The 11,583-nt window shown below is 30.2% G+C and overlaps 1 protein-coding gene across 4 annotated transcripts in view; it reads right to left on the bottom strand.

Annotated features, from left to right (window-relative positions):
• Positions 1-5,754: 5,754 nt before the first annotated feature.
• Positions 5,755-11,583, bottom strand: part of Iml1 (GATOR complex protein Iml1) — a 60,191-nt gene continuing 54,362 nt past the window's right edge. For 3 of the 4 annotated variants that reach the window (XM_043043847.3, XM_087167856.1, XM_043043849.3), the window contains 3 exons: positions 11,401-11,511; positions 6,964-7,187; positions 5,755-5,997 (listed from right to left, as the gene is read on the bottom strand). In XM_043043847.3, coding sequence (XP_042899781.1) covers positions 6,981-7,187; positions 11,401-11,511 — 318 coding nt within the window. In that variant the 3' untranslated portion in view covers positions 5,755-5,997; positions 6,964-6,980. The remainder of the gene's footprint in view (positions 5,998-6,963; positions 7,188-11,400; positions 11,512-11,583) is intronic. The other variant, XM_043043848.3, reaches the window with a different exon arrangement.

Below are 11,583 nucleotides of genomic sequence, written 5' to 3'. Positions count from 1 at the left end.
CGCGAATCACCGGGCAAACATCTACATGTTTTTTTTTTTTTTTTTTTTTAAATTTGCAAGTTTAAAATCTATTTGTCACCTTGGCGATTGCAGTTGGCTTGACAGATCACGATACGGAAATATCCCCATGAACGTGTAGAACGTGAATATCCCCTTGATATAGAGACGTGTAGGGTTATTTAACAAATGCGTGGTTAAACCAAACCTCTGCTATCAATGGTTGATTTCTTAGATATTTCAAGATCTGAAAAATCCCTAGTTCAACTGATTCATATGCTATCATAGAAGCAAAAGTATACTCTGTTCCGTACAATATCTGAGAAATCGACCCTTAAGATAGCAGAGATTTGATCTAGACAGGTTTCTCATTGAATAGCTAATTTCCATGGGAAGATTTCCATATTTTGTTCTACTGCAGAATAATCCCTCGGCAACTTCCGAGCAGCGCCACGCAAGAAACTAAAAGCAAAATCACAGGAGACCAACTCAAAGGGTATTGTAAAATCCAATCAAGTTAAATAACAGAACGGCAAAAATATGTATAATCAGAGATGATTGTGCTCCGGAAAAAGTCTGGATATTTCGCTAACCCCAATTTAGAAATTCTTCGAAATCCGGATGGAAATCCAGAAGTTTCAAGAAGTTATTGATCACATTTATGTATAAAAATTCTTGTATATCTTATTTAAAAATATTTAAACTGGAATTTATACTTGGCATCTCTTTTGTAGGTAATTTTTCTTGTAGTATAATAAAGATGAAAGTAAACTTATGCGAAATTATTAATTTAAATTATGCTGCATATAATTTATTTAGAATTTCATGTTGTGAAAATATCAATGATTTAAATTTATAAAAACAAATTTTTTGAAATGCGTCACTAATGATTTTCTTCAAGAAATTTTCAGGATTTGTGAGTGTGGCTCACAAATACCCCTGGTATAATCCAATAAAAACTGATGAATAAATGACATACAGTCAAGTGTTGAAACTTAACAATTTTATTAATCTGAGAAAATAATTCATGGAACACAAAAACTGATTTTTTTCATATATTTACAAAAAAAAAACTCACGTGACTCAATTGACTGCTATCACAACTCATGCTTATTAACACCTGATAAAATATATAATTAGCTTCTTCTCCGTTCATTATTTTTAACATCCTCCTACCTTTTGACTAATTTAAGCTTGCAAATACAGTTTACAAATTCAGTCTCTCTGGAACCTTTCTTCTTCCTTCAGTCTTCTTCTAGATTAACGATATTTCGGTAGATATTTGGTGGTAGTGGAGTGATTAAACCATTTTGATTCCTATAGGAATATTATAATGGAATAATATAATTATTAATATATTATTATGGGCGATATTCTCGCCTTTTGTTAGGGGTAAACATGCTAATTATTTCCTTTTCGCATCTTGTAAATCATCATCACATTAAAAGAAATAATTAAAAAAATCGTGAAATCCGATGCAGTAACTACCAAAAAAAAAAAAAAAGATCGACGACGAATTAACGCAAATCGAACTTTAAAAAGGGTTACTAAATGCATGTTTATATTTCATGATTCAGTTGTAATAAATGACATCATATTTAAAATATTGGATTTTAAAAACTATGTGGAAATCAGGGCTCGAAAAACCGCCCGTCCGCCCGTCCTCGGAAGTCAAAAATTCCTCGCGGACAACAGATTTCTCGAATCCAGCGTCCGCGCGGGCGGCCATTTTCCTGTTAATGTTCGTGATACATTTTCAATTTCTGTTATCTTACAAGAGTCTAGCTCCTCACTTCTAAAATGACCCTCTGATCTCGAAATACAGCAGCATACTGCGCATGGTGGAATTGATGTTTTCTCTGTCTGGGAGTACTGCAGCGGTTGAAAGGAGCTTTTCAGCAATGAACTTACAAAAAAGCACATTACTTACTGGTCTTAAACAAGAAGCGTTAAACGCATTTATGAGCATCTACCTAAATGGAAAACCTTTTTCAGATTTCTGTGCAGAAACCTCTGTAAATCATTAGCTTGATTGTGGAACTGGCAAACGTCATATTTGATTCATTTAAAAAACGCAGATAAATTGACATGATAATTGACAGATAACTTAACCTTTGTTATTTAAATAATTTCATCAAAGAAATAATTTATTTCATAATAGAAATACTGGGTTTTACTATTAGTAACCTAGAATTTCTTTTATTACTGTATAATGTAATCCTAGTATTTGTAATCCTAGTAACTACTAATTCTTTGTGCAATTTATATAAATGTCTGTAATAAATAAGAGAAAATTACATAAATCGGGGACTAGTAAAATTTCTGAGTTTTTTCGAGCCCTGGTGGAAATAATTAGTAATAACTAACTGCATAAAAAAATTAGAGCGAAAATTTCTGCTGAAAAGAAAACCAAATTTTTTACTTCATTATTCTCAAATGAGAATAGAAAAATCACTACCATTTTTTTCCCACCCTGATTCCTGAAAAATGCCTCTTTTGAATATATGAATTCTCCTACCGTAAGAAATGAAGAAATTCCATGTCTTCCTTCTGAATGCTTATTTGACAGAAACCTCTTCTAATGTCTCCAGTAACACTGAATTGTTTCTCTAAATTGTAACAGGAGGTCTGAGAATAGTTCAATGAAATTCAGTCCACATTCTAAGTATTAGTTAAGGGACGGGTGATTTGGCAGTTTTGATGCATCAAAAACTGGCCGAATCAGAGTAGTAGCACTGCTCGGTTTCAGCACAGGTCTATGAAGCAGATAATTCCCTTAACTATGCATTTCAGTTGGTGGAACTTCTTTGAGCCAACTTGTGAAAATATCTCAGTATTTTTTGTACAAAATCATATACTTAAGTTTTGAAGTGGTGTATTCAAGTCGTCTCTATCAAGCTAAGTGTAAATTATCGGATAACAATGATTTGTCATCTGCTCTAAGTAAACAAACTTTATACTGTTCATTGTAATTAATTTTCTCAGTCTCCAAAAAATATTCTTTCGCTTAGAGGTCAATTTCTTGCTTGGACTTCATTTCAATAGGATTATTAAATCAAATCAAATCTAACCACCATAAATTAGATATATCAATATCATTTACAAACATCGACGTTACGGTCATTGCCAAAGCTGAGCTTTCCTTTGGGGTATCTTCTTCAAGTACTTTTCCCATTAATGTCCATCATAAGTGGGTTTCAACTGCTATAAGACCAGATTTCAGCATCTTTCTTTTGCTGATCAACATTTTCTACATAATGTCGGCTCTGAAAAGTATATCAATTGATCCAATGCTATCACTAACCTCAGATAAAAAAATATCCACTTCCAGTTCTTTTATCCAAGATCCGTTACAAACGGGATGAATATCTTCACAAATTTTCTCTTGATCCGAGGTAGCGAAATTACAAAAGAATTTTTTATTCGAATTCTTTACCAACAATTTGCAGCAGTCATGTTTTATCTCTTTTTTGCTGACAACACCTTCAAAAAGCCTGCAACATTTTTTTAAATGTAAGATCTATGTTATGCCAAATCCAAAAGTAATCTTGCACTTTTTTTTTTTTATCTAAAGATACCAGCATGTCTTTCGAAGTCTGGAGAAATACTCTAGTACTAAGTTTATTAAAATTAGTCATGCTGTTATTATCCTCAACTTGCGTTCTTCTTTTTTTGACTGTTCGAGTCATGCTGTTATTATTCTCTTCTTGTGTTCATCTTTTGTCCCGCAGTGGACTGATCGTTAAGACACGGTTCCCAGCAAATCACCGAAGTCAAGCATCACTGGTTAGACCGTCGCCAATAGCCCATTGTACAGCTCAAGTGCGACGTAAATTAACAACAACATCTTTTTTCGCAAAAGTTTTTTGTGGCCAGCTTATTACACATCAATATTACATGCTTCCTAGAACACATTATGCCTCTTAAAGCAGCTTGACAACTTTTAACTGTGTGCACGATACTTAGACATGCAAAATAGCAATTTTCTTTTACAATATTTTGTCTTTCTTCAAAACTTATTTTTTGTGCTTTAAGACATTCAAAACTTTTATGCTTACCATCAGAAAATATACATTTAATTACAGCTGTAGTTGATCAGGGTTGCTATTCCACAGGGAAAACCCGAGAAATATAGGGAATTTAAAATATAACAGGGAAAATGCAGGAAATTCTGAGTTTTTCTTTACAAACAGAGAAAATGTAGGGAATTTTGTATTTCATTTTTAAAAAATGGTGACCACTCAAAGCGCAATCTATGGGATGCTTAAGGAAGATATTTCAGCTATACTAAACTATTTCATTTACTGCAGCATTATTTAAGTATGTTCAGCTGCTCTTTTTTTACTCTCAAGTTTTTCCAGCAATTAAAACTAGTATAGTTAGTCCAATATAGTTTATACAAGAGCAAAGTAATTCTTTCCTCTTAATATATTGTCTATAATATGTGCAGAGAAAACACGGGGAAATTTTTCTCTCTCCAGAATTGAGTGCCAATCCTGTTGATGCTATTGTCAACAAATTGGCCGTGGTAATCGTGTTATAAACTGTAAGATTCTTCTGCCATTGCTTCTTTTTGTAACCTTGTGTACACTTAGGTTTGTTTTATCCAAACTCCAACATCACAAAATTAATTTGTTCTTCAACTTCTGCTTTTATGAATTGCATTAGATTGTTCAACATGCAATTCCAATTTGTTACAATTCAAATGTAATCATTTCAATGAAACAAAATTTGAGTATTGTTACTTTATAATTTTATTTAGTAAGTATTTATAAAACAATTAAAATTTTTTTAATTATAGTTATTTATTTTGATAGTGTAACGATATCATTAGAACTAAAGCTAATCAGGGTAATTTTTTTTTTGGTACATGACCCAACACTTAATATGTTCATCTATCTTTGAAAGTTCAAACATTATATAATACTAACTTCTTTTTTTTGTTTGTAACTTTGCTGCTCTGTATTTGCTTTATCAGTACAAATGACCTAGTTACTAACTATTTACTATTAATAAACATAGAATTAATTCCCATCATTTATAATAGGATTAGTTACAGCAGGGCCTGATTACCGAAAAGGCACAGGAAGCAAGTGCTTCCCCTTTTAAATTCTAGCGGGGCCCCCAAATGACTGAAATTAAGGGCCCAATTTCTTATTTTTTGTAGCCAAAAAAATATTAATAATAAAAGAAATAAGAAAAAAAAATGACTCCAACAAAAACTCTCGAAAAGAAAAAAAATGGGATGCTTAATAAATGGGATGCTTTGTGTTGTTTTGCCGCTAGTAAAAAAATTGGCATAAAAAAAGAGACTCATCTTGCAAAGAACCTTTCGTATAACAACAAGTAATTTTATAATTTAATTTAGTGAAATGTTTAAATTTTGTCAACATATGTGCTAGCTACTCCCTCATGTTTTTGTTACTATATATAGTTGGCTACTATACATGTTGGACCCTTCTTTACGTGCTTTATAAAGCACGTAAAGAAGGGTCCAACATGATTGCATAGGATCTCTGTATTCCTTTCTAAGGTTCTAATAGTTTTCACATGGTTCTTCCCTCTTTAAAATGTATTGTTTATGGGCGAAAAATATCAAAAGTTTCTTTTGCTCAAGTTAGGGGGCCCCCAAAATCCTATTATGCTTCCCCTATTTTCAGAGGTTAATCGGGCCCTGAGTTACAGTCATTTAAAACTAATATATAATTCTTACAAAATCAAACCTTATTGTTAATTGATTGATAAAAAATCATCCAATCTATTAAAAACTCTTTATTAATAAAATAATTACAGGCTAAGTATAAATATAAAAATTTACAATAATTTTTAAGTCTGCACACAATATGAAAATAATTTGCATTGTTAAAACTTTACAATAAAAGTCAATAGAATTATGTACACATACATTATAACATTAAAATATGACATAAGTAACATATAATATCACAATATCGATATTGGGAAAGCCACTTGATTAGGAATTTCTCAACTTGCTGGAATCTATGAACACAAAAGTACTAGTTAATATTTCTCATAAAAGAGTATAGACAGTGTTCAATAGTGATCACTCTTAATATATATGTTTCTAATACTCCCGCCAAAAATATGTACATAAAGTGTAATTTATTAATAAGAAAGAAGTTTAAAAAAATAAATAAACATCACAAATAAGGAAGTTAGAATGAAAAACAGCAAAACTAATTTGTTTGCCTCGTGAAAATTTGGTGCTTTTAAAATAATTTCCTTTCAACCCTTTTTTGTTTCCTCATGATGGAATCAAAACAGGTTTTGACATTTTCGTTCATTCCTTCTTTAACAGTGATTCATTTGATTTTAATGACATTTTTGTTTTTTTCAAACTTAAATAATAAGTTTCGAACCTTAGTGTTTATAATTTTTTCCTGCATTTTTGATCAGGATTCTAAAATCATGTACAAAAGGTGGTCATGATAAAATACTATATAAATTAAAAAGTCCAATTTATTACAACAAATAGAGAAGACATGAATAGGTGAGTTTTAACATTCATACGTTTACATTGTGCATTGCAAAAGCATGAAATTTTATTCAATGGTAAAACAATTTAATATGTATTTCCTTATCTAGGAACTAATAAGGTGAAACCCCATCACAAACAAGGGCCTAACTCCATTTGTTTATGCTCTATTTTTTTAATGGTCATAGTAGTAATGCTGCATAATTTTGACCCGATAATGCATATATATAATAAGATAGAAAGTGTATTTTTCTATATGAGCATAGAAGCTTAGTGGACAACATAAAGGAAAATATATAAATTCTAATATACAACTTTTAGATATGATTATTAGCTTAACTTAGTTGCATTATTTAAGTTTTTTAAACATCTTTTTAAGACATTTTTATTCATATATACAACTAATAGCATTTATAAATGGCTAAAACTTTAAGTTACTATTGCTAGCTAGCAAGCACAACACAACTCACCTAATGATATGATAGTATCATGACTCTAAATCCATAACCATTGAAGAATCTTCTTTAAAATCAGACATTTCTGAATACTTCCAAAAATCTTCAAGGCGGGAATCGTGATTGGCACAAAAAGCCTTGAAGTCATGCATTACTTTTCTCATAAAGTGCTCATCAACTGTACCAGTGTTTTTCCACCTTTTTGTGATCATATAGTTCCAAGACCACAGGAAACCAATCTAAAATTAAAGGTTCAAAACAATCTTAGCCAAAGCACACACACATATATATGTATATATATACATACAGTGCCCGCCGTTTATTGAAATCACTTTCGTTTTATGCTCTTTTGATTTTATTAAGAGGCGATTCAACATTTGAAGAAAAAAAAATTTTTTTTTACGATCTATTCTAAATGCACACACTTTTAAATTTGAAATAATGACCACATTAATGCTTTATTTTAGCTAATTTAATTATTTTAATAAAGTAAAACCCAACATAAGATTAAATTTACAAAAGTTTTGCAAAAAACCGATCAATGGTTGCTTGAGTTGCAGTATTTAAAATTAACTTTTCAACATCATTTGAGAGTTTATAGAAGTTTTTATAGTTTTCGATATTCCTCCTCTTTGTTTTAAGGCTTGCCGCAATACATTAAGTGCTTTTCTGACTTCCATTGAAGATGGCACTGATGAGTTTATTTCATCTTCTGAGTCTGATTCCTCTATTTCTTGATGGGAAATAACTTTGCAATTTTTGACGTCTATAACAATTTCAGAATCAGATTTTTCTCCTGATGTTTGCTGATTATCGTCAATAGCTACGTAACGTGAAAAATTCTCGTTCATTTCATTTTCTTCCTTGCTGATCATTTCTTCGAAACAGTTATGAGCCCCATCTCCGTCTCCATTGAAGCTTCACGTTGACTACATTTAGGAAGCTTATCATAGTTTTGCACAGGGATTATGGTTTTGCAACACTTCAAATTTATCTTTAAGACTCAAATCCTTCCTTTTCGGCATGCTGATAAAATTTAACACCAAACGAACTTAAAAATGATATATGCTCTAACTTTAACTATAATTTACTCAAACGGCTTAAAAATAATATGGAACATGCACACAGACAGTTTTTGGAAATCTATTCATGTTCTCTGTTAAGATAGATAACAAAAGAAACTTCTCTCCCTTCTATGGTTCATTCAGTAAAAAAGTAAGATAAGAATTCGACCCCCTGTTGAGTGAGATAGGTTTCTCCAAACTTCATTCAAGTCAAGGAATTAACATTGATAAATTTATTTCTATGAACTCGCCGCTTACCACCCACATTTTTCCTTAACTCTTTTTCACTATGTATATCACAGGAAAGTGCTAACCACACCTGTTTCACAGGTTTGTGAGTAACTGTTGCTTCTTCTAAAAAAATCTTTAAACTTCGAAAAAATAATATTTTATAAATAAGAACAAAAAAAGCTGAAATATTGCACCTTTGATTTTAAAAAGCGGCGGCATTGATTTTATTAAAGGATGTTTTTAACATGTATTAATATTGTAACGATTCGGTTCTTGCCGATTTGATTTTATAAAGCGGCTGATTTTATTATCCGGTGATTTTATTAGCGGCGGGCACTGTATATATAAAAGTTCAAGATGAAGATAAAACAAAGAAAAATTATAGACATATTATGAAAAGGGGGGGGGGGATAATAAGTAAAAAAATAACATACAGCAGTTTAAAAGGAGAAAAAAAAAGGATGAAATTTTATTTAAAAAAACCAGAAAAAAAAAGTTCACACGATTATATCCTCTCTCTTTTTTGCGGATATAATCGGGTGAGCTGATGAAAAGATATCTCTTTTTTTCTCTGGTTTTTTTAAATAAAATTTCATCTTTTTTTTTAAGCTGTTGTATGTTATTTGTTTACTTATTATTCCCCCCCCTTTTTTTCATAATATGTCTATAATTTTTCTTTGTTTTATCTTCATCTTGAACTTATCTAATGAGTTCTGTTTACTTGCAGCTTATGAGCAATAAATGAAACTTATTGGTTTTCTTAACTTTCTTCGTGTTTTCTTGTGTATATATATATATATCAGGGTACCCACTCATTTTTAAAAAAACAAATTCAAGGACTTACTCAGTAATGCTAAAATACATGTCAAACAGATTTTATTACATTGAAGCGTTTATAAAGTTTACTAATTTTACATTGAGGCAATTTTTTAATATGTGTAGCCCTCAGCAACCAATGGAAATGGTTTGATAGTACATTGTGCTTTAAATCAGTTTGATGATTAACAAAAAATGTCCAATTAACATTAGCATACTTGCCAACTTTTAAAGACTGGTAATAGTAAAACTTTTCATGAGAAATTTAAGAAAGCATATTAGAATTAATCGAAAAATAATAATTAGCATATTTGTTTCAATTTTAAAATCACAATCTTTTTATTACCTCAGAATATTAGTAATATATTTTGGGCATAATAAAATCTTTTGTAGTACAATATTTTGTCAGATAACAAACTAAGATTTCGAAACTTTATTTTCTTTAAAATAGATCACGAATCGCAAAATTTTGTAAATACAATTTACTATGCCTAATTTTAATATTGTATATATATACAACACGATATGTTACATGTAAATCAAATTACATGAAATGTGAAGTAAGCATTTAAGATCTGCGTAAATTATGTATCACAACATGACTAGCAAATTGAAATGCAACATAGGTTTCGTAAATTGAAACAATATGAATAGCAGAAGATACAGTTTGAATAATGCATAAAGTAACAAGTCATAAACCATGATAAGTGATACACAAACAACTTCAATGCGAATCTCGTTGAGTGATTCTTTGATCACTTTAATGCAAAACTGAACGCACAGTTTCCTAATCATTTATATGAAAAAATTGATGCCCAATCTGGTAATCATTGCAATGCAAAATGCGATTCAATAAGTAACTAAAATTAGAATCTCTAAATGAGATTCATAAATCACTTTGATGAGAATCGCAAACAGTTATCCTTAAATCCTTCTAACATGAATCCCAATGCGTGATTCGTAAATCACTTGAATGAGAATTGTGATGCATGATTTAGAAATCACTTAAATGTGTATCACTTTGTATGATTCACAAAGCATTTTAATGCAAACCCTGTTGAGTGATTCACAAATCACTTTAATGAGATCTTCAATACAAGATTCATAAATCACTTTCATGCGAATCAAAATGTTTGATTCATAATTCACAGAATAAATTTGACATGTTAGAGATAAAAATCTGAACATACACAATAAAAAAAATTAAATGAAGTTAACACAAAGATTATATTTAAAATTTGAAGAAACACTGCATATCAAGTGGTAACTAAAACTATGTACAAAATCAGAAATTATTTACTCAAGATTTTGACTTCTTTTTTAACATCAAAATGATCAATAATCTGGCAAAAAAAAAAAAAAAAGTAGGAGGGAAAAATTATGTATTCTCCTTCAAGAATTTACTCATGAAAGCTTTTTGAGAATTGTGCTGGTGCAAATTTCTTTACCATTTCACATTTGGTAGCACTATATATTGCATACATCAGAAAATACCAGATTTTTAGGATTGGAAAAAGAAAAAATATTGGAATTTCAGCAAGCTTCTTCCCTTCTCTACAATTTGGAGAAAACTAATATTATCACACAATAGCAAATAAAATAAAAAGTTTAAAAAAACCTCATGTTTCGAAATTAGTGGATGGCATGCTGCATGTGGTTAAAACAATGCTAATACTAGACATGGTTTCATTCAATATTTTCTTTTCACTATTGGTTTTCCCACACACTACTAGTATTTTGCAATCTAATCACAAGAGAGGGGTAAATAAGTATATGGGAATTTTTCTAAAATCACAGATCAGACTTCCAGACTCAACCTTGAATTATTCTTCAGCAAAAAAAAAAAAAAAAAAAAAAAAAAATGGCAAAAGTAGTGAGAGTAATCAAAATTACAATCGTTTCGGTTGAAGTTTCTTTTCTTTTGTACATTTTACTACTATTCAGAGAAAATTACTCCCAAAAAAATCAAAAACTTTTCAAGGATCTTATTGCAGAATTCAAGGACTTTTCGGGGTATTAAATGTATTTATTCAGATTATAAAAAAACTACTCCTATCAAGACATAAGCTATCAAGAATTCGTTACACAATGAAGAAAGATTAAAGAATCAGATCCAAAATTCATATTATATTATTTGGACATGTCATATGATATTGCACCATTTCAATCAAAATTTGATTTGATAGAAAAATATGCAGGATTACTTATTAAGATAATTCATTTTAGCCACCACTTGCGGATTATATTTTATTAAGCACTTTGACTTCATTTTCAGTAATTTGTTACAAAATAAGAACTTAGAATGTGCATATAAATATCTTTGTAAAATTAATAGAGTTACCTTAGTATCCGTTTCAGCATTCATTGCAGAATGTCTTTTATTTTTCACTCCACTAAAATGACGGGTAATGTATTCATCATGTGGACTACTAATCTGATGTAAGTCTAAGCTCTGAAATTATTCATTCAATTCAATTGAAATTTCATTAAAATCAATTTCAGAAATTTTATATTTTTTATTTAA

This window comes from Parasteatoda tepidariorum, chromosome 7 (assembly GCF_982258835.1).
Source record: "Parasteatoda tepidariorum strain Cologne lab strain chromosome 7, Ptep-v5.0, whole genome shotgun sequence".
Taxonomy (NCBI): domain Eukaryota; kingdom Metazoa; phylum Arthropoda; class Arachnida; order Araneae; family Theridiidae; genus Parasteatoda; species Parasteatoda tepidariorum.
The sequence above is the reverse complement of the archived record's forward strand: the minus strand, read 5'-3'. Positions and strand labels throughout refer to the sequence as shown.